The sequence below is a fragment of the Hippopotamus amphibius genome, chromosome 8 (assembly GCF_030028045.1).
Source record: "Hippopotamus amphibius kiboko isolate mHipAmp2 chromosome 8, mHipAmp2.hap2, whole genome shotgun sequence".
NCBI lineage: Eukaryota > Metazoa > Chordata > Mammalia > Artiodactyla > Hippopotamidae > Hippopotamus > Hippopotamus amphibius.
In genome coordinates, this window is record NC_080193.1 from 9,528,608 (window position 1) to 9,552,193 (window position 23,586).

At 47.6% G+C, this 23,586-nt stretch overlaps 1 protein-coding gene across 1 annotated transcript in view; it reads left to right on the forward strand.

Annotated features, from left to right (window-relative positions):
• The window catches only part of ACACB (acetyl-CoA carboxylase beta), a 113,566-nt gene that overhangs the window by 66,782 nt on the left and 23,198 nt on the right, over window positions 1-23,586 (forward strand). Inside the window, 13 exon segments of the mRNA XM_057745912.1 lie at window positions 2,339-2,452; window positions 2,619-2,732; window positions 3,302-3,391; window positions 6,377-6,495; window positions 9,214-9,351; window positions 10,154-10,253; window positions 10,340-10,447; window positions 14,327-14,383; window positions 14,617-14,658; window positions 15,773-15,988; window positions 17,469-17,624; window positions 18,514-18,717; window positions 20,878-21,033. Of these exon segments, the coding sequence (XP_057601895.1) occupies window positions 2,339-2,452; window positions 2,619-2,732; window positions 3,302-3,391; window positions 6,377-6,495; window positions 9,214-9,351; window positions 10,154-10,253; window positions 10,340-10,447; window positions 14,327-14,383; window positions 14,617-14,658; window positions 15,773-15,988; window positions 17,469-17,624; window positions 18,514-18,717; window positions 20,878-21,033 (1,614 nt within the window).

Here is a 23,586-nt window from a genome sequence, read left to right on the forward strand (position 1 = left end):
ACCACTGCACCACCAGGGAAGTCCTGGGCATGAAGTTCTTAAAAATAATGTTCACCAGATGGTGATGGCCTGGGGAAGAGGACAGCCTAGTGGAATGGCCCCCAGGTTGAAGAACTAGAACGTTGCCAGGGGCTTCTTTTTTTTTTTTAATAAATTTATTTATTTATTGGCCATGTTGGGTCTTCGTTGCTGCGCAGGGACTTTCTCTAGTTGCGGTGAGCGGGGGCTACTCTTCGTTGTGGTGTGTGAGCTTCTCATTGTGGTGGCTTCTCTTGTTGCAGAGCACGGGCTCTAGGTGCATGGGTTTCAGTAGTTGTGGCACGGGGGCTCAGTAGTTGTGGCTCATGGGCTCTAGAGTGCAGGCTCAGTAGTTGTGGCGCACGGGCTTAGCTGCTCTGCGGCATGTGGGATCTTCCTGGACCAGGGATCAAACCCATGTCCCCTGCACTGGCAGGCAGGTTCTTAACCACTGTGCCACCAGGGAAGCCCCTTGCTGGAGGTTTCTTGGTGAAGGAGGCTAAAAGTGTTGTAGCAGGTATGGTTTGGGGTTATATGTGAGGTCCATTGTCCTTCTGGATCTCTTGGTTCCATTTGCTAGAAAATGGTGAGTTTTTTGCATTTGATGGTAGTTGATGCTTCAGAGATTTTGAGCAAAGACTTGTTAATTGAGTGATTACTTGGAAATTTTGAAATTTTTTTGAGTCTTTACAGGGAACCTGGTTTCTGAATGTCAATTCACTGGTCATAGGACTTTGTTAGTGACAAAACAAAGAAAACAAAACGGGATGCTGTGAACTAAAATGGGATCACTTCACACAAGTTAACAAGAAAGAGAGTATTTTGGACTTTTGTGTGTAGAGTATGGTGGCCAGATTTAGTAATTTTTCATACAAAACTTGTCTTGAGTCTTTCCTCTCTTATTTGTTTTTTATTTTTTGGCCACCCAGATGGCTTTTGCATACTCTTCCCTGACCAAGGATTGAACCCGGGCCACTGCAGCAGAAGCCCAGAATCCTAACTACTAGGCCACCAGGGAACTCCTGAGTCTTTCCTCTCTTAGAAAACCACTAGCCTGGTTGTTGGACAGCACTTGCATTCTGTGCTATCCTTGGAGCCAAAGGCTGGTGGAAGGCTGGAGAGTAACAACACTGCTGTTTGATAACACAAAGCGGATCAGAATTCGGGAGGGAGAGAAGGTTTAGAATAATTTCCCACGAGCTTTTTTCGGCACTGACATGCTGTGTGTTTGTGTACAAGTGTGAAATATTAATATGTTTAAAATTTTTTTTCTGGTTATAAAAACAGAGTGTAAAAACAGTATGGGCTCATTCTAATTAGGAAAATGCAGAAGCAGATGTAGAAAAGAATGACCCCACCATCTGGTGACTGCTTGGAGAATGGCCTGGTGCAGGGGTGGGGGGGCGTGATGCCCAGGCATTCAGATTCCCAGCAGTCATTGTTCTGTCTTAGCAGGTACTGAGGGAGCATCAGCTCTGAGCCATGCCCAAACCCTTCTTGCACTTAGGACATAAGAGGAGATGCAAAGACCAGCTGCACGCAGCCCTGGTCTCCAGCAGAAAGGTCCCTTGTTCAGAAGCAGAGAGGAAGGATGCACACAGGAACCCTCATCCCTCCCTCTTCTGCAAGTTTCGCCTCTAGATCTCTCTGGCCGGAGGCCTCCCTTGACCTCTCCAGGCTCTGGGTGCTCCCCCAATGCCGGGGCTCCCGGAGGGTGGCTTACACACCCTCACCAGAGACTCCCATGTGGCCCTTACTCTTTGTTCATACCTGCCTCTATTAACCCTCATCCCTCTTCTCTCAAACTGAACCCCTTAAGTCAGGTAGTGATGTGCAGGGGAAAGAGTGAGGGGCCTTCGGTACAGGAGAGCCCTGGGTTGAAATCTGGCTTTGTCTTGCACATGCTTGGTAGCCTTGGGGCAAGGCACATTGCCTCTCTGAGCCTCAGTTTCCTCATCTGTAAAATGGGGATCATATAGTAACTTGGTGGGTTGGGGGCATTTGAGGAAATGAATGGAAAGGGTCTAGCTGCTTGCCCAGCCATAGTAAGTACCTGCTAAGTGCTGGCCATTAATGGTGATGCAGGCAGAGTCTTAGTTTTGTTTTCCTTCATGCCAGGAATTTAGGGCATGTTTCAGGGTGGATGAATGGGTGAATGAATGAATAGGGGGGTACTTGGTGGAGAGTGGCTAAGGGTATGTGTATCACGCTGTGCAGATTTGCTGGGGCAGCCGCACCCACCCCCAGCCGAGGGTGAGTGCTCACCTGTTTCCTTCCGGTTGGAGCAGAGCCATTTGGATTTTATTTCTGTCCCCCAAAGGATGAGCTCTGTGGCCCAGACCCTTCCCTGTCCGACGAGCTGATCTCCATCCTCGATGAGCTGACTCAGCTGAGCAAAAGCGAGCACTGCAAGGTGGCTCTCCGAGCCAGGCAGGTAGGTCACCGGCTGTGGTCTGCACTGGGCATGGGGTCACGGGCTGCCGTCCTCCCCCACGCTCGGCCCCCACCGTGCACGGCCCCTCCGCTGCAGGACCCGGCCCTCGGCTTCTCCCCTGTGAGGGTGGCTCACCCCAGCCCTCCCCCGTCCCCTCCCCCTGCAGGTCCTGATTGCCTCCCACCTCCCCTCCTATGAGCTGAGGCACAACCAGGTGGAGTCCATTTTCCTGTCTGCCATCGATTTGTATGGCCACCAGTTCTGCCCGGAAAACCTCAAGGTGAGGCTGTCTCCATCCGTCCACTTGGCACAGAGCACATGCTGTGGCCCAAGTGGGGCATGGGGGTGGGGAAGCTGGCTCCCCCTGCCCTCGATGGCTGGTGCTTGGGTGCAGGGCGCAGTCGCTGACACCAGTGGTTTAATCCATCGTGGCTGGGGCTGCCCAAGGGGGTCCAGGGGAGGCTCTGGGAGGGGTTGAGTCCTCCAGGATGGACAGAGCCTGAGGCAGTAAGGCTTTCCCAGGAGGTGTGGTGTTAGACATTCACGTGCGATGGAGCTTATTGGAAACTCACATGGCTGGGTCATGGCTTCATTTCCCAGGGCCCCTCACCAGCCCCTACATCTGCCTCATGCACAAGCTCCTTTGCATCTGGAGCTGGGAGCCCTGGGACCCGTCACCCCAAAACTGCCTCCACGTTCAGGTCTCGTGGGCCTGGGAAGTGGGCAGCTTTCATGATAACAACACGACCAGCCTCTCTACCCTGCCCCCATCCCTGCCGCTTATCCGACTGCTGGTTAGAACTTGTTGACATTCCCTTTTCCTTTTCTCCCCCTTTCCATTTCCTGTAGAAATTAATACTCTCAGAAACGACCATATTTGATGTCCTGCCCACTTTCTTCTATCACACTAACAAAGTCGTCTGCATGGCATCCTTGGAGGTATGTAGGAGAGAGGCCCCCATAACAGCACCAATACTGGCCATGCCGGTCCCAGCATCCACTGCTCACCCGCCACACGCCTGACCCCGGGCCGCGTGCCTGGCAAACGCAGTCTTATCATTCTCTCTACAAGGTAGGTCCTGTTACGTATACCCATCTCAGGGAGAGGGGAACAGAGGCTCAGAGAGGTGAAGCGGCTTGCTTAAGGTCACACAGCTCGAAAGTAGCAGAACCAGGATTCGCATTAGGTCTGTCTTAGAATCCTTTCAAGGAGATATGAGATGATGGGTGTTTTCAACTTGACTCTCTTCCCCTGGTGATTTCGCCTCATTTCTTTACCCTCCGATCTTGGAGTCTCAGTCCCCCTGTGGTCCCCATTCTTCTGTCATCTTTTAGACCCCATGGGTCACACATCCTGATGCCGGAAGGTTGAGTGGGTCTCCAAGGAGACCATTTTGGGCTTGTGAGCATGTTCTAGCCACTGTCTCCTGGGCCTGCAATTTTTACCCTTCCCACCGGTTTCAATTCCAAGAAGCCCTCCAGGCCCTGCTCTTTGTTTTCAGCAGTGAGACCTTATACAACTCTTAAGTAGTTACCAATTTTCTTCTTTCTCTCTCCAATTTTCACCAATATTTATTGAGACCTGCTGTATTCCAGTTGTTGGGGATACATCAGAAAATAACTGTAGTCTCTGCTCTGGTGGAGCTTCTCTGGTTGGGGAGAGACAAATAAAGGCAAATAAATAAAAACTTAGTATTTCTTTCGTTATACACGTGATAGGGCCACAAAGGGAAGATGCAGGCCGTGATAAAAATTGCATAGCAAGACTTCCTAGGTGGCGCAGTGGTAAAGAATCTGCCTGCCAATGCGGGGTATACGGGTTCCAGCCCCGCCCTGGGAAGATTCCACATGCCACGGAGCAACTAAGCCTGTGCACCACAACTATTGAGCCTGTGAGCCACAACTACTGAGCCCATGTGCCACAACTATTGAAGCCCACGCGCCTAGGGCCCATGCTCCACAACAAGGGAAGCCACTACAATGAGGAGCCTCCTGCGCACCACAATGAAGAGTAGCCCCCGCTTGCAGCAACTAGAGAAAGCCCGTGTGCAGCAACGAAGACCCAACGCAGCCGATAAATAAAAATAAATAAATAAATTTATTAAAAAAAAATTGCATGGCAGTACTTAACCTTATCAGGAGGTTCAACTTAGGCTTTGGTGAGAAAGTGATGTGAAAGCTTCTGAAGAGCGAATAGGAATTAGTGGGAAGGAGAGGCAGAAAGATGCGTCAACGGGGACAACATATGCGAAGGTCTGAGCTGCGTGACCTGTGACAAGTTGCTTTCCATCTCTGGACTTTTAGATTCTTGTGCTTTAGATAGGAATAGTAATGCCGACCTCACAGGGTGGTTTGAAGGTAAATGAGTAAGCACCAGATGTGAGTATCAATCAGCACTGTCACCCAGCATCCAAACACCTGTCCTAATTGCGGGGGTTCTAGGTCGAGGGGTCCTAAGTCAGATGGAAAGAAGCAGCTCACCTTTCCCACTCAATAAAGTGCCAAATCCCATTTATTTCTGGGAGCGATTTTTCTAGGATGCTTTCTTTACACATTCCCTCACTTTGTTGGGCAGTTTCGTTGACTAGAATCCAACCTTTTTTTCCTGACTCAAGATGAGCATTGTAAACAACTCTTGAGCTGTGTAGAGTTTCGTCCCTGCTCGCAATGTATCCGGTGTCCCCCCAGACCACGCCCAGGGTCATTGATTCTCTAGGAAGACTCCCAGGACTCAGCATATAGATGTGCTCACGGTTGTGATTTATTACAGCAAAAGGATACAAAGCAGAGTCAGCAGAGGGCAAGGGCTCATGGGGTGAAGGCCAGAGGACACCACACACAGGCTTCCTGTGGTCCTCTAGGCACTTTTAATTCCTTGGTAAACAAATGATGACAACACATGTAAAAGCTGTCTACCACAGAAGCTCGTTAAAGACTTAGCACCCAGGATTTTACTGGGGGCTGGTCACATAGGCACCCTCTGCCTGGCAGATACCAAAGTTCTAAACTCCCAGAAAGGAAACACATGTTCAACATAAATCATATTGTTTGCATAGTTTAGGCACCGTCAACCATTCTTACCTGGGCATGGTGGGAATCCTCCCCAAATCTGAGTTCTCAGATGCTAGCCAAGGACCAGCCTTGCCAGCAGGCCTTTCAAAGAATAGCAGTTAGGTCTGCTGTGTTAACTTTTGCCGCACAGTCCCTGGCTTCCCTATTCAGTTAAAAAAATTCCCAGTGCTTAGACTCTAGAACCGTGTGGTCCAGTATGGCAGCCACTGGCCACTCGTGGCTTTTGAGCACTTGCAATGTGGTCAGTCTGATTAAGCTGTGCTCAGAGTGTAAGGTACATGCTGGATTCCAAAGACTTAGTATGGAGAAAGAATTTAAAATCTCAGTTTTTTAAAATTGATCACATGTTGAAATGATAATATTTTAGGTATTGCGGATGACGTGAAATATATTTTTTAAATTATTTTTACCTATTGTCCTTTTTTTAAGTGTCTGCTAGAGAATCTGAGATTGATTTAAAATTGCCTATGTGGCCTGTGTTATATTTCTGTTGGACAGCGTTCCTCTAGAGCAGGAGGTAGCAAACTATAGTCAGTGGGCTACGTCTGGCCTACTGCCTGGTTTTGTAAATAAAGTTTTATTGGAACACAGCCATGCCCACTCACATATTATCTGTGGCACAAATGAGCTACAACAGCAGAACTGAGTAGTTGTGATAAAGATATATTCCACAAAAGTCTAAAATATTTACTGTCTAGCCCTTTGCAGAGAAAGTAGCATCCTGAAGAGTGAGCAAATTTGCCCTTAGCTACTACTTTAAGGATCATCTTTTGAGATTGTTTCTGGGACCCTTCAGCCTGAGTTTTCTCAGGTATTGAGGGCACTCTGTCTGCCGTGCTTCTGTTTCCTTAGGTTTATGTGCGGAGGGGCTACATTGCCTATGAGTTAACCAGCCTGCAGCACCGGCAGCTCCCAGACGGCACCTGCGTGGTGGAATTCCAGTTCATGCTGCCCTCCTCCCACCCAAACCGGTACAGAGTGGTATCCACCCCCGGGGGAGGGGCAGCTTGTGTTCCTTTTCTCCATGACCACTATGGTCCTGTCTCTGGAGGGACTCAGCAGGGATGTCTGGGAACTGCTGGGAGACGTCAGGCACACTGTTTCCCCACCTTGGCGTCTCCCCACACCTTTGCTCTCTCCTCTGTGAAATGGAGGTGATCCAGTGCCTACCTCCTACACCTGCCCTGTCCGTTCTGATAGCCACTACCCGCCTGTGGGATATTGAAATTAAAATGCATTAAAATTATATTAAAAATTCAGTTCCTCAGTCATACCAGCTGCATTTAAAGTGTGCAGTAGTCACAAGCTCACATGGGCCTGTGGCTGCCATGTTGGATGTTGTGGTTCTAGAACATTCCATCACTGCAGAAAGTTCTGTTGGACAGAGTTGTCCAAGACCATGGTGAAGAGTAAATGAAATAAGGTAAAAGACAGCATTTAGGACCGTGCCTGAGAGGCAGAAAGTGGATGAATATTAAGGATCCCTTTGATGGTCATGACTGATGCTATTATTACTGTCTGATGGCATGACGTGGGTTGAGACCTACGCTGAGTGCTTCCACACTCTATTTCATTCAGCCTTCTTTGAAAAAAAAATTGTGACATTTGCTCAATTGAGAGAAAAAGGGACTGACTCTTTGGGGGCCTGGGATCATTTTGGGGTCTGTGGGAGGGGTGGTGTAAGAGTTTTTGGACTTGTCTGCCCCTGAGGAAGAATTCTTTGCCTTTGGATTTCATTGTCACAGCTGTTCAACCCGGTTAGGGAAGGAGGGCCACTCTCTCAAGGCTGGGGGTCACTCACGCCTTGTTTCTTGGAAGAACCTACATGGGTGTCCGGGCTATTGGTTGTGACCCTCAGTATCGACACAGGGCGTTATTATCGGCCAGGGAGACGTTGAGGACCCTGGAGGGCTCCCCTGGCTGTCTCAGGCCCTCACCGTTGCTGTTGGCTGGGAGGGCCAGCAGCTTACTCGGGACCTGTGACCTCGGCTGCCCCGTCAGCCCTGCTCTTCAAGGCCTCTGGGGAGGTCATGAGGGGTGAGGTCCTACCTCCCAGCAGGGCCTGGCTAGACCCTCCACACCTGGGTCTGTAGAGCCAGGCACGTTGTGGATTGGGTCGTGGGACCAGGGGGAGGTCAGGCGAGGGGCCAGCAGGCCTTCGGTCCAAACCCAAGGGGCGCAAGAGGGGGGAACTTGAGAACATGGCAGTGCCGGAGCGGCTGCTGTTCTAGTTCCAGAAAAGCTCAGTGAAGCCAACCCTTTCCGTGTTTTTCCTAAGAGAAGCAGGAAATCTAGACTTAAAAAAAAAAGATCCTTAACTTTTCAGTGTGCACAGGTAATCACGTATAAGGAGTATATTAAAAATGCTGCATGGACTAGAGTCTGTCTGGAGCCGCAGAGTCCGTCTGTGGGTCCAGCTCAGCCCGTGCCGCCACAGCAGCCTGTTACCCCTGCATTCAGCTGTCTGGGATTCATTCATTCAGGGGGCCTGGCTGATGATGTCAGGGGTATCCAACAGGAAGGCGCACACAGGCCCTGCCCCACCTGGACCGGGCGTCTCCAGGAGCATCTGTGCTTTCTACAGTTCGCTAGGAAGATTTCCGGGATTCCGTGCAGTCCCGTTCACGGCTATGATTTATTATAACGAAAGACACAAAGCCCAGTTAGCAAAGGGAAAAGGGACGTGGGGTCACGTTCAGAGGAGCCCAGCGCAAGGTCCCAACAGTCCTCTCCCAGTGGAATCACCCAGGACAGGCTTCATTCTCCCAGCGGGGCGTCGTGATGCTGTGTGTGCAGTGTCGTCCAGCCGCTGGTCAGAGACTCCACACCAGGGTTTCGACTGGGAGCCGGTCACGTGGGCACCTGCTGCTGAGCACGTACTAAAATCCTAGTGTCCAGAAGGAAAGCTCAGCATAAACCGCATAGTACAGTTTGGGCACAGTGAGCCTCCGTCGTCATTTAGGGAATGGGGGGATCCCCGAGTTCCTGGACACCAGCCCAGGGCCGGCCTTGCAAGCAGGTCTCTTTTCCAGGAGACCAGCCTCGGGCCTGCTCTGTTGACTCTTTGCCGCCCCCATTTGATAAACAGCACCTCCTTTGCTTGATTCCAGGGCCTGATCCTAACTGCCCAGGGGACCCGTTTGGATTTGCTCCTGGCGCGCAGCCAGGCCTGGGGGCCGTGGCTGCCTCAACGCCAGTGGACTGCTGGCCGGGTGTCAGTTTTGGTTTCTGACCCTGTCTGTAGGGCAGGCTTGATGGAGTGGAGGGGTTAGGGGAGCAGAGGCCTGGAGTACCTTTCTGAACCGAACCCGACCCCTCACCAGCCACCCAGGGCTGGGGCTCTCCAGGAGAAACTGGGGCCGAGAGCGTTCCTTCTCTGTGGCTGAGTTCATGACTTTGGATTTATCGGGTGACCATGTTGGGACTAGACTTGCATGCATGCCCGTATCATTTATTCATTCATTCATTCATGTGTTGAGCTTTTCGTCTGTACCAGGTCCTGAGGAATCAGACGAGACTCCTGAGCCCCTGGCCTCTAGCCCTGGCCCTTCCTGCGCGCCTGTTCTAAGCCACGCTCTTTGGGAAGGCTCTTGTGCGGGCCTGGCTCCCCGACGCTTCCAGGGCAGGAACAGCTCTTGGGGCCAGATCTGTGGGCCGCTGCCTCACCCCCGTTTCCCACCCCCCTGCAGGATGACCGTGCCCATCAGTGTCACCAACCCTGAGCTGCTGAGACACAGCACGGAGCTCTTCATGGACAGTGGCTTCTCCCCCAAGTCCCAGCGGATGGGGGCCATGGTTGCCTTCCAGAGGTTCGAGGATTTCATCAGGTACCCAGCGTGGCTCAGTCTCCCCAAAACACCCCATGCACAGGCATTGAGTGAGCTTCTCCTGACTCCCACCCGTTCGTCGCACACACAAGTGGGGGTGGCCCAGACACACGGCACGGCGAGTGAATAGTAATAGAATAATAATATCATCAAAAGTGTGGGCTTTTGTGTCAGCGCCTCCTGCTTTTGAATCCGGCTCTGCCCTGCTTCCTGACTGTAAGACTGAACAAAGGATTTCTCTTTGTACCTTCCTTTTCTCATCTGTATAATGGGCATAAGAGAAGGCCCTACTTCATAGGGTCACCAGGATAATTAAACAAGATAATATATATAAAATATTGTATTTAAACTATAATTGATGTCTAAATAACATGCTCAAAAATGTCAGCATCGTTGCCCTTTTTTCCAACCTGGTCCCGTGTATTATGCATCATGCCTGAATTATATCTTCACAACAGCCTTGGGAGAGGTAGTGATTACTTTTGTCAGCCTCAGCTGACTCAGAGAAGTGAGATGGGGTTGCAGGGGTCTCCCAGCTAGTAAAAGGGGGACCCCAGCCATGTCCCCAAAGTGCTGGAATCATTTCTTTTATTCACCATCTCAAATCACATAGGTTCGTTCTTCCCTTTTGGGAAAGACCCCATCGGTGGGGCCTTGGACCTAATCAGGAATCACAGGAATTCTGCACAGACTTGGATGAGCGTGCAGAGTGGTGGTTGGGAAAGAGGGAGGGTCAGGGTCTGACCTACGACCTCGTGGGGTTGTGGCCCCTCAGCCCTCCCTCTCTGCCCCATGCCCCCAGGAACTTTGACGAGGTCGTCTCCTGCTTTGCCAACGTGCCCAGGGACACCCCCCTCTTCAGCAAGGCCCGTACCTCCCTGTACTCTGAGGACGACAACAAGGTGAGTGTCTGAACAGGGAGCAAGCCAAGGAGGGGGTGGCTGGGGCCCTGGCCCTTCTACTTCCTGCTCTTGGTTTCTTCACCCAGAGCCCCCGAGAGGAGCCCATCCACATCCTGAACGTGGCCCTCCAGTATGCGGACCACCTGGAGGATGAGCAGCTGGTGCCGATTTTCCGGACATTTGTGCAGTCCAAGGTACACTGGGCAGCCTCTGGTTCTCGGTCCCTGGAGAAGGAGGAGGGGCTGTCTTGGTGAGGGGTCCACTTGCCCGAGTTCGGCTGAGTGCTTCAGAGCCACAGACCTGGCTGTGCTCTGCTCCATCCTAGCTCTGCTCCACTGGTGACCTTGGGCAAAGGTGGCTGAACGTGGAAGAACCTCAGCTTCTTCCCCAATAACACGAGCGTGGCATTTCTCTCTCCCCGGGTGTTTCCATGATGAGATGACACAGTATATACACTGCTTAGCACGGAACACACATTCAATAGTTTTGGAGTTTGGGGGAATGTTTCTGTTGGAATAAGCCAGAAAACTCACAATTTTAAAATAGTTACTTACATAAACAACTGCGTGTGCAAATAACTGTGGGTTGGTTTTATAAACATGTGGTGGCCATTGCCAGCATGGATTCTTACCCAGCAGTAGGGACAGCTGTTACATATGCTCAGTGACCCCAGCTGCAAACAGATGTGGAGCAGCTTGGCAAGTGTAGGTAGTAGAACTAATGGGAAAGTGCTGTGTGACCTCCAGCAGGTTACTTTACCTCTCTGATCCTTAAGTTTGCACATCTATAAAATAGGATGCTTAAGCTCATAAATTAATCACACCTGCCAGGCACACTGTATGGCTGTCAGTTCTTTACCCTCCTGACTTGGTCTCAACTTTAAGAACACTTGGAAATTTTCAGCTGTTGCTTTTTAGTGCATTTGTCTGTATATGTGTTGTAACCCCCATATTGGCCTGGTGGGAGGGACACCTTTTACCTCCTCTGACTTGGCATCCCTCAGAGGGCCTGGCCTAGGCAGGAGGTATTGGGTGAATAATGCACGGATGATGCCGTGAAAGCGCAGGGATATTATTGTTAGGGATGTACTTCGCCGTACGTGATTCATCCACAGTGTACTGATGTATATTGAAGAAAATATTGAAGGGACAGGCAGATCTGAAGCACTTGCCTCACCATCAGGGCAGCAACTGTGAGAATCCTGGCATATTTCCCTCCAGCCTGTTTCTTAATGCAGCTGACGTCCTTCCTGGACTTTGAGCTTGGCATCCCATGGCTTAGATAAGGTGACATTTGAGCAGTTGGCAGTTTGCCTGCCCCCAACCAAATCAAATGATGCTCAAAATATTTGGTGGTCCTCCCCCCGAGGGGGCAGTGGCGGGGTGTCAGAATCACCTGCAAACAGCTGTGCCCTGGGGGGCCAGGTGGCTGTGGGAGGAAAGGAAACAGCCCTCTATGTATCAACCAGATAGGATAGCTATGAGCTAGAAAAGATTCAATGTATGTGTCTCTGTACAAGTAAGTGTCTGCAGTATATATACAACATGCCAAAGAGAGGAGCGTTAACAGGATATACACCTACGAGGGAGTGGAGAGACATTTGAATGTTACATATTTCTATATTATTTGCAAATTTTTACACTCAGCAGATACATATGCACACATTTGCAGACACATACACACACTTGTACGTTTACGCACACCTTTAACTGAGAACAGTACTCAGGTTCCCAGTAGAATCCTCTTCATTTTCCAGTTGATCCTGTTTTCTTTCCAACCTGCATTCTCTTAAGTATTTTTTTGTGTATGTCTCCTTACCTCCTTCTGAAATGGGCTAAGACTATTCATTTCCCCTAATAATTTTCCTTATCACAAGGACAAATTAAATATCCCTATTCTCTGGTCTTCTGGGTTTTTTCCCTTTCCCCAGAGAACTATACATACCAGCACGAGGGGGACTCAGAAATTATCTGCACTCTGATTATATTAAAACTTCTGTAAATTCTACAGCCAGAGTGTGGATAATTTTTAACCCACCCTCATATTTATTTCTTTTAGGGAGCAACTAAAAACAGTTTAGTACTTTTCTTGGGTAATTTTGGATTGAAATTGAATATACACAGACGTGCACACGTCATTAGTGTACAGCCTGATGCATTTGCACAGGGAATTCCCAAGTGTGACCAGTGTTCAGATCAGGGAACGGATATTCTGCCTCCTTCTTGAGCCCCTTCCCAAGCGCATTCTCATCACTACCCCTCCCCCGCCAGAGACGACCAGCCACTATCCTGACTTCTAATAGTAGAGATTAGTTTTGTGTATTTTAGAATTTTGTATAAATGAAAGCATACAGTTTGAACTTTTTTGTGTCAGGCTTTTCTACTCAGCATATCTTCTTTTCAAAAAAAAAAAAAAAATAACAGTTCCCCTTTCCACCAATTGCCTTAAAAAGTTCATGAAATGTTAAGATATATATATGTAACATGTGTATATATATTTGTAATAGCTTTACTGAATATAATTCACTTACCAGACCATTCTCCCATCTAAAGTGTACAGTTCAGTGCTTCATGGTACAGTAGTCCCCTTTTCAACCGTTTCAGTTTCCCGCAGTCAACCGCAATCCAGAAATATTAAATGGAAAGTTCCAGAAATAAGCAATTTGTAAGTTTTAAGTTGTATGCCATTCTGAATAGCGTGATGAAATCTCACACCATCCTGCCCCATCCTGCCCGGATGTGAATCATCCCTTGGTCCAAGCGTAGCCATCCTTTGTCACTTAGTAGTCAGCTCGGTTAGCCCATCAACTGTCATATTGCAGTACTTATGTTGTCACCGTATTTTACTTGATTACACCCCCAAAGTGCAAGAGGAACGATGCTGGCAGTTGGATGTGCCGCAGAGAAGCTGTAAAGTGCTTCTTTAAGTGAAAAGGTGAAAGTTCTTGACTTGATAAGGAAGGAAACAAAATGTATGCTGAGTTGCTGAGATCTATGGTAAGACTGAATCTTCCATCCATGAAATTGTGACGAAGGAAAAAGAAATGCATGCTGTTTTTGCTGTCACACCCTAAACGGCAAACGTTATGGCCACAGTGAGAGATAAGTGCTTAGTTAAGATGGAAAAGGCATTAAATTTGTACACGGGGCTTCCCTGGTGGCGCAGTGGTTGGAAATCCGCCTGCCAATGCAGGGTACGTGGGTTCGATTCCTGGGCTGGGAAGATCCCACGTGTCGTGGAGCAACTAAGCCCCTGTGCCACAGCTACTGAGCCTGTGCTCTAGAGCCTGCGAGCCACAACTATTGAGCCCACGTGCTGCAACTACTGAAGCCCGCACGCCTAGAACCCATGCTCCGCAACAAGAGAAGCTGCGGCAATGAGAAGCCCTCACACCACCACAAAGAGCGGCCCCCACTCACCGCAACTAGAGAAAGCCTGTGCACAGCAACAAAGACCCAACGCAGCCAAAGATCAATCAATCAATCAATCTTTAAAAAAAAATTTGTACACAAAAATATTTTGACAGCCCACATTCACATAACGTTTATTACAGTACGTGGCTCTAATTGTTCTATTCTGTTGTTGTTGTTAGTCTCTTACTATACCTAATTTGTAAATTAAACTGTATCATAGGTATGTATATGTAGGAAGAAACATAGTATGTACAGGGTTTGGTACTATCCGAGGTTCCAGTCATCCCCCATGCATAAGGAGGGACTACTATATATTCATAGAGCTGTGTAACCATCTTTATCATATATTCTAGAACATTTTCACCACCCCCACCAAAATACCCTGTACCCATTAACAGTCACCCCATTTTCTCTCAACCCGACACCCTTTCCCGTGCCCTAGGCAACCACTAATCTGCTTTCTGTCTCTATGGTTTTGCCCATTCTGGGTATTGCCTATAAATGGGATAAATGGAATCTCATACAATATGAGGTTTTTGGGGACTGGCCTCTTTCACTCAGCATGCTTTCAAGGTGCACCCAGGTAGTAACATGTATCAGGACTTCATTCCTTTTTGTTGCCAAATATGACCCCGTTGTGTTTTTGGTTTTGGGATGCAGAAAAACATCCTTGTGGAGTACGGACTCCGAAGAATCACGTTCCTGATTGCCCAAGAGGTCAGTCCAATGCACAGTGCGTCCAAGTTTTTCACATTCAAGACTCTGTGCCATGTATCTGACGTTGACTCTGTGGATTGGGGTGGGAAAGACCAATTGGTGGAGAAGAGATGGCTTTCCAAATGATTCATTCTAGACGTGGACTGGGTTATGCTTAAAAATCGCAGAACAGGTCTGCAGATATTTAAATGAGTCTTGCTTAATTTGTCTTTCCTATGGATTTCTTTTTGCAGAAAGAATTTCCCAAGTTTTTCACATTCAGAGCCAGAGACGAGGTATGACAAAGAGCGGTGAATTGCTTCTTTCTTCCCTGGGGGTCTTTGATATTCAGCAAGAGTATAGTCCCTAGTTTTTGTGGTACCCCCATATTCTAGAACATGCAATTTTGTGTAGACTCCAGCCTTCCTCTGGGCTGATATTTCCAATGAGAGCCTCCTGTTTCTGTGTGGAGCTCAGACTTCGTGTTTCCCACCCTTTGAGCCTTCACTGCATGTTTCCGTCTCACCTGGATACTTGTACTTGCTGGTGTGACTCTGTAAGATGGTTCTCCCGACCTCTTTTTCTTATGTCCTTCTAGAACAGTGGTTGGCTAACTGTGGCTTGCAGGCTGGCCTCCGTTTTTATAATCAAAGTTTGATTGGGACACAGGCCACACCCATCAATCACTTACTGTATCCCGTGGCTCTCTCGCTCCAGCGGCTGAATCAAGTACAGTCAGCACCTCTGTGTCCGAGGATTCCGCATTCTCAGATTCATCCAACTGCGGATGGGATCCCTGTGGTTGGTTAAATCCGCAGATGTGGAACTGGAGGGCAGACTGTGGTTGTGACCGACTGTATACTCCATCAGTCTTCTAGCCTGTTAAGAGAAAGTTTGTTCATCCCTGTTCTAGAATAGGTGGGCTTGTTCCCAGCACAGATCCAAGACACCACCAAAAAGTTTCATTCCCATTAAGACCCATCCTTTCTTTAGCTTCTTCATTCTTTCCTGGGCTCAGTCTCCAGCACTGTCAGTTGCCGCCTTCTGGGGAACAATTTCCACAAGGAAACTAAGGCTTAGCGACTTCTTGAGAAATACTCCGCGATGGTAGATAGAGAATAGCCTGGTGGTGCCGACAGGGGCTGGGGACTAGCTAGGCTCCCCCAAGGCTGGGAGGCTGATGCCAGCACGAGATTCCAGCTTCAGGCTCTCCTCTGGACCTTCACAAAATCCCAGATCTCTTGAGCTCATGATTAGAGGACACCATGAGTGCTTTGTTCCTGAGCGCTAAACCTGCAGCACCAGGGGGTATGCAGGACGGGGCGTGGACCAAGCAGGCACGCAGTACCACTGTCCAGCTCTGCCTGTGTCTGTGTGTCTGTCTGTTTTCTCTCTCCGGTCGGCCCACAGTTTGCAGAAGATCGCATCTACCGTCACTTGGAGCCGGCCCTGGCCTTCCAGCTGGAGCTCAGCCGCTTGCGAAACTTCGACGTGACCGCCATGCCCTGCGCCAACCACAAGATGCACCTGTACCTGGGCGCCGCCAGAGTGAAAGAGGGCACAGAGGTCACGGACCACAGGTTCTTCATCCGAGTCATCATCAGGCACTCGGACCTGATCACCAAGGTAGGACGTCACCGGGTGTTTCTTTCTCCCCCTGAACTTGTCACGCACGTGCTGGCCTTGCCTTCGTTGAGTCCTGCTCTGGGTCAGGCCCTGGGCGGCACGCTGGGGATCGTAGGGTGCACGGGGCACACTCGGCCCTGCCCTTGTGACTGACACGCCCATCTGGAGGAGGGGGGGAGGTGGATGGTGAGGTGGCCTGTTTTCATGGGGTGGCACGTGGATTCTTTCTTCTGTCAGGGATCTCTCTGCGTGAGGAGAGAATCGGAAGGATAGAAAAGAAAGATCCTAGTTTGTGAAAGATCCTAGTTTTTTTGTATTTGCTGATTGAGTGCGTGCTCATGTCCTATTGCTTCTTCCATTTAGAAAAGTAATTCATGATTATATTGTGAAGATTGCAGACAATACTGAAAATGCTTTTAAAAACCAAGGAAAAGGACGCAGAATCCTGCCACTCAGGGGTCAGCCCTGTTGGTGACCCTTTCTAGGCCTAATTCCATATATGTATTGGGATTAGGTTGTAGGTGTAATGTTACAGATGGGAGCTCAGGCTGGACAAATCATTTAAAGACTCGGGTTTTGTTTGTTTCTTTGCTTGGTTTTTTTTGTGTGTGTGTGTTTTTTTTACTGTAGACCTCTTTCCGTGTTAATGAAGATGCTTTACTTCATGCATTTCCCTTGCACGGGTGTATCATGTGTGTGTGATGTTTTTTAACCAGTCCTCTAGCGATGGATGTTAAGCTAATCTCAGTGTTTTGCTGCCTCAGTCACCTAAATATTTTAATAGCTTTCATGATTACCCAGGTATGATAAGGCCAACAGATCAGGAGACAGTTGCCATTGAAGAGATGGTTTGTTTGTTATCATCGACCCCAAGAGGAGGAGGCACGCTGAACCATGGGGGCCACATGGCGAAGCACCGGGGCTGCTCCGGAGGCAGAGGGAGGGGAGGGCACATGGACAGGAGTCTTATTGTGGATTCTGCAGGAAGGAGCGGGTGAGGAAGGGTGAGCAGGCTGGGGATTGGCTAGCTTGAGTAATTTCAGCAGGCTCTGAGCATGGGGACTGGCTCTAGTTGTCTGACATCTGGCCCTGGGGTGAGTAGGGCCGGTGGATAGTGGCCTGGAGGGTGAGAGCCTGACAAGGAGGTAGTTGAGGTGTGGGCTCTGGATTGGTTGGTTTGGATGGTTTGGATGAAGAGCGTGCTCATGGGTGAGCTGTTTATAATCTCTAGGAATTGGCTAATCCTGGGAGGGGGAGTCCCTCCAGGGTTAGCAAGGCCCAGCTGTCAAAGCGTCAGAATACAGAAAATAAAAGAGGTGCTGAATACACGCGACAGCCTTGGCCATCCCTTTACCTGTGCAGGCAGGGCTCTGCTGTCTTACCTGGCACACCTTTTGGAGGAGGGAGATGTTCTCCTCTCCCCTTGCTCTCTGGGCTCTGTGCGCCTGGCCTTAGCGGCTGCCCCTCCGCCCTTTGACAGGAAGCCTCCTTCGAGTACCTGCAGAACGAGGGCGAGCGGCTGCTTCTGGAGGCCATGGACGAGCTGGAGGTGGCGTTCAACAACACCAGCGTGCGCACCGACTGCAACCACATCTTCCTCAACTTCGTGCCCACCGTCATCATGGACCCCTCCAAGGTCTCCCCTCTGGGGCTGGGGCTCTCACCAGGCTCTGGGTTCACCTTCACGGGGACCTTCCTGCTTCGGGGTGTTGTCTCCTGGTGCTTGAGACCCGAGTTCCAGGATGCATATGTGCGTGTCTGAGCCTCACTTGCTGCAGGTGGAGAACAAACCTTCCATCGATTAATTCTGGAGCCGTATTTCAGCCACCACCCTTAGGACTGTCCCTAAGGATGTGTCCCCCCCCCCCCCCCCGCCACGGGCACACTTCACTTTTCGGAAAACACAGATGCCCAAGATGTCTTTTGCAAAACAAAATTTTGTCCTCTCCCTGGTTCCGGGCTCTGTGGGGGGCTGCATGCAGGTGGGGGAAGGGAGGTGAGAACCTGATGTCTGTGGCCCAGCCTGAGGTCCGTTCTCCATCGCCTGGTTCTTCACGAGCAGGTGGAGTTTGCGGTGGTGATTCTGGGATGAAAGAAGTTCTGGTCCATCAGCTTGGCAAGTGTGGGGTGCAGAGGCCCAGGCTGGTCCCCCGGCTCTGCCAGTTCACATGGTTCCCAGGAGAGAAAATGCCTAGACTTGGGATGCATGATGGAGAGAAGGGCAGTGTTACATAGGAGCGCCAGCTCTTAGCAGCCTCAGTTTCGTCATCTGTCAACGGGGGACAAAAATGCCCCCCTCTCTGAGTAATGATGGGGCCAGAGTGAGACAATGAGCTTAAATGCTTAGGACGATGCCTTTGATTATTATCAGCTGCGAGTGGGTACATGCTACGTATTGTTCTCCTGTATACATGCAGTGCATTTCGCGTTCAGCATATCTCACCATTCTGTTATAATCAGAGCTGGAACTGGTATGAGTCTGTGCAGAATGGGTTCTGAAACTGAATCACTGTGATCTGCGGCAGATCGAGGAGTCAGTGCAGGCCATGGTGATACGCTACGGCAGCCGGTTGTGGAAACTCCGTGTGCTGCAGGCCGAGGTCAAGATCAACATCCGCCAGACCACCACCGACAGCGCCATTCCCATCCGCCTGTTCATCACCAATGAGTCAGGCTACTACCTGGACATCAGCCTCTACAAGGAAGTGACCGACCCCAGATCTGGAAACGTAAGGCCGGGCTGGGTCACAGGAGTCAAGTCAAGGTGGGGGCAGGCTGCCCGGAGAGCGAGATGTAGGTTAAAATGGCACTTGGAAGCTTTGCTGTGTTGGATTGGGGCAGCTCCCCTGAGTTTTACGATACACGTGGTAGCTTCTGAATCCCGGGTGTTCATTCCCCTGGGAAGGAGAATGAATCCAAAGTTTAATCTATTCTAGAACCATGGTTGGGAGAAGATGTGTCTGAGGGTACTGTGGTTGGTTATAATACAGTTCCCAGGTTAGTTCAGTTAGGGAAGTGGTATTTTCCCCAACTGTGTTTTGGAGTAGCCTTTTGTAAAGAGAATCAGGTATCCTGTTGACTACTGTATATACGTGTAGTAGATTACATATATATGTATCATCGTTTTCTTCTGACATATTTAAAGACTCTCAAGAAGTTGCAAAACGAGCACAGAGGAGAAAACGTAGTTCAGAGAGTTCTCGTGTGTGCTTCACCCAGCTTTCCCCAGTGATGACATTTTTTTAACCAGAGACCTTGTCAAGACAGGAGGTTGACACTTGTCCAGTCTGTTAACTCAACTGCAGACCTTATTTGGATTTCACCGGTGTTGACACGCACTCTGCTTTGTTTGGGGGCGGGGTGTGCGTGTGTGTGTGCACTAGTGGTATGGTAGTTACAGTTGTGGAGCTGTGCCCCCACATCTGTTCCCCACAGGGGCGGAGAATTCTGAGATTACTCTCCCAGACACTCACTTTGTTGTGTGATACATGCTCTGCCTCCCCTCTTTGCATTTTTTATTGAAATATAGTTGATTTACAGTGTTGTGTTAATTTCTGCTGTACAGAAGAGTGATTCTGTTACATACATAGATACATTCTTTTTTTTTAATATTCTTTTCCATTGTGGTTTATCGCAGAATATTGAATCTAGTTCCCTGTGCTGTACACTAGGACCTTGTTGTTTATGCATTCTATGTATAATAGCTTTCATCTACTAACCCCAAATTCCCAGTCCATCCCTCTCCCACCCACCCTTCCCCTTGGCAACCATAAGTCTGTTCTCTATGCCTGTGGGTCTGTTTCTTTCTCTTTTTTTCTTTAAGCTCTTTATTGGAATATAATTGCTTTACACTCTTGTACGAGCTTTTGAGGTACACCAAAGTGAATCAGCTTTATTTATACATATATCCCCATATCCCCTCCCTCCCACAGCTCCCTCTCACCCTCCCTGTCCTGACCCTCTAAGGCATCACCCATCATCGAATTGATCTCCCTTTGTTATACAGCAACTTCCCACTAGCTATCTATTTTACAGTTGGTAGTGTATTTATGTCTATGCTACCCTCTCACTTCGTCCCAGCTTCCCCTTCACCCCCTGCCCCCCCAAACCCCATGTCCTCCAGTCCATTCTCTGCATCTGCATCCTTATTCTTGCCCTGTCACTGGGCTCATCAGTACCATTTTTTTCTTTTTTTTTTAGATTCTGTATATATGAGTTAGCATACAGTATTTGTTTTTCTCTTTCTGGCTTACTTCACTCTGTATGACAGACTCTAGGTCTATCACCTCATTGCATACAGCTCCATTTCATTCCTTTTTATGGCTGAGTACTATTTCGTTGTATATATGTGCCACATCTTCTTTATCCATTCATCTGTTAATGGGCATTTAGGTTGCTTCCATGTCCTGGCCGTTGTAAATAGTGCTGCAATGAACATTATGGTACATGTTTCTTCTTGGTTTCTGTTTCCTCAAAGTTCCTTTGTGACGTATGTTAGATTCCGCATATAAGTGATATCATATGGTGTTTGTTTTTCTCTATCTGACTTACCTCACTCAGTATGATAATCTCTTGGTCCATCCATGTTGCTGCAAATGGCATCATTTCATCCTTTTTTATGGCTGAGTAGTGTTCCCGCATTGCATGTTCATTAAGAACCAGGAAGAAGGGCTTCCTAGGTGGCGCAGTGGTTAAGAATCTGCCTGCCAATGCAGAGGTCACGGGTTCGATCCCAGCTCCAGGAAGATCCCACATGCCACGGAGCAACTAAGCCCGTGTGCCAAAAAAAAAAAAAAAAAAAAAGAACCAGGAAGAAGTCAATTGGGCGTGAGCATGGTTCTCTGAGAATTGCCTCCCTCACTCTCTGTTTTTCTTTCTTTCTGGTCCAGATCATGTTTCACTCCTTTGGCAACAAACAAGGGCCACAGCACGGAATGCTGATCAACACTCCCTACGTCACCAAGGATCTGCTTCAGGCCAAGCGATTCCAGGCCCAGTCTCTGGGTACCACCTATGTGTATGACTTCCCGGAAATGTTCAGGCAGGCAAGTCCTGAGGCTGAGACTCAGCACCGTGCAGGGGCCCCGTAGAGGCTCCATCAGCATCCACACCTGCCATACTTAGTTACTCTTCGTCTTTTGGGTTTTTTTTTTTTGGCCACACTGTGAGGCTTGTGGGATCTTAGTTCCTCACCCAGGGATGGAACCCAGGCCCACGGCAGTGAAAGCTCAGAGTCTCAACCACTGGACCACCAGGGGGCTCCCCTTAGTTACTGTTCTGAAGACCCCACTCTAAAGAACATGGTCTTCATGAAAGAAAAGAAGCTAATATTGGGGATGACTTTGTAGTATATTTTTCTAAAACAAACCTAATTTCATCTCAGTGATAAAAAAGAATATAACATAGAAACTTTGGAAAATAAAGGAGAGTGGAAAGAAATAAAAAATGACTCCTAGTTCCATGTACTAAAGACAAATGACTTACTGTTTCCTTCTGGTCTTTTTAATGCTTATATTAAGTGCCTGCTACATGCCAGGCAACATTCTAAGGATAGATAGACCATGAGGAAGAGGATGGGGTCACTGCCATTGAGGACTTTTTGGTCTACTTAAAAAAAATTGTTTAATGTTTTTATGATTATTGACTACACACTGGATACAGAAAAATAAGAATAAGCAGATAAAATTTCACTCATAGGTAATCATTTGTCTACCATTGAGGACTGTAACAATATTTTAGCAAATTTCCTTTAAGTATGTTTTCTGTTATTTTTTTTTTTAAATTGAAGGGCCTTTCAAGGAGACTGAACACACTGGCACTGGGGATGTGGGTGCCTGTGTGTGTCTTCTCCATTGCCTTGTGAATGACATTCATGAAAGTGAGGTTGTGGACTTCTGCTGTAGGCAGGAAAGCATCCGTAAGGCCTGGGCCTGAATCCCAGATCTGTCCTTTGCTTCCTGTGTGCCCCTAGGCAAGTTCCTTCACCTCTCTGGGCCTCACTTTCCGCCTCTGTAAAATGAGGATAATAATAGTACCTATTTCCCAAGGTTATGGAAAGAAATATATACAAACTATTCAGTAGATGCTTAATAAATGGGAATTCTTATAATTAAGGATGTCATTGTCTGTATCCTTTTGCCTCAGATGTATGTCCCAGGCCATAAGAATAAGAAACAGACACATCAGGAATAAATCCATCCACTTTCTTTTGGATAAAGAAACAAGAGTACTGTGGGCAACCCATAAATTTGTTTTTGTTTTTTGTGTTTGTTTTTCTTTTTTTAAATTGGGGTAGAGCTGTTTTACAATGTTGTGTTAGTTTCTACTGTGCAGCGAAGTAAAATAGAGTTCCCTGTGCTATACAGCAGGTCCTTACTAGTTATCTATTTTACACATATTAGTGTATTTATGTCAATCCCAGCCTCCCAGTTCATCCCACCCCACAAACCATAAATTTGAAAACAGATGAAAAGGAAAATTTCCAAGAAAACTATATCTTATCAAAACTGACTCAAGAAGAAATAGAAAATATAAATAGATTATAAGCATTAAAGAGATTGAATTAATAGTTCAATAACATCCATCTACTAAAATGGAGCCCAGTTTTACAACAATTGTTATCAAACCTTCAAGGGACAAATAATTCCCTTTGTATACAAATTGTTTAGAGAATAGAAGAAAAGAGGATGCTTCTTAATGCTTCATTTTATCAGGTTATTATTACTTTAATATTAATCCAAGATAACATGAGGAGGAGGGAAATTTATTCTCTCATTTATGAACACAGACACAAAAATCATAATAAATCATAAAGAAAATATTAGTAAATGAAACCCAGTAATGTTTTTTTTTTAAAATTTAGACTCTAGTATTTATCTTATTGAAGCTTGTATGATATTAGGAAGTCTATTTATATAGTTTACCATATTAATATATGAAGAAAAAACTTGAATTTCTCAATAGGTGCAAAAAGTGTATTTGGAAAGATAGTATCTATTTATCATAAAAGCTTTTAGTAAACTAGGACTAGATGGGAATTTGCTTATTTTGATAAAAGATATCAAGCTAAAATCAATAGCACCTAATGGTGAAATGTTAGAAGCATTCGCTTCAAAGACAGGTACAGGTAGAAATATCCATTATCACCCCTTCTATTCAACTTTTTTTACTAGAGTTCTTGGCCAGTGCAATAAGATAAGAAAAAGAAATAAAAGGTATAAAGACTAGAAAGAAGGAAGCAAAGTGGTGTGTTCTGTAGATGATAAAATGCCTATACAGGAAATCTGAGAGAATTTATAGAACCAATTAGATAATATAGCAAGACTGTTAGATACAAGAGCAATATACAAAAACTCATTGTACTCTCATAGACCAGCAATAATTGTAAAATCTAATTGGAAAAAAATGCCATTTACAATATTAAATCAGCTCTAAGTTTACCTAGGAATAAATCAAACAAAAAACATACAAGACCTTTGTGGAGGAAATTTTGAAACTTTATGGAAATACTTTAAGCCTAAATAAACAGAGATATATCATGCTTATGAACGATGGGAAGATTCAGTATTGTAAAGATAATAGCTCCCCCCCAATTAATA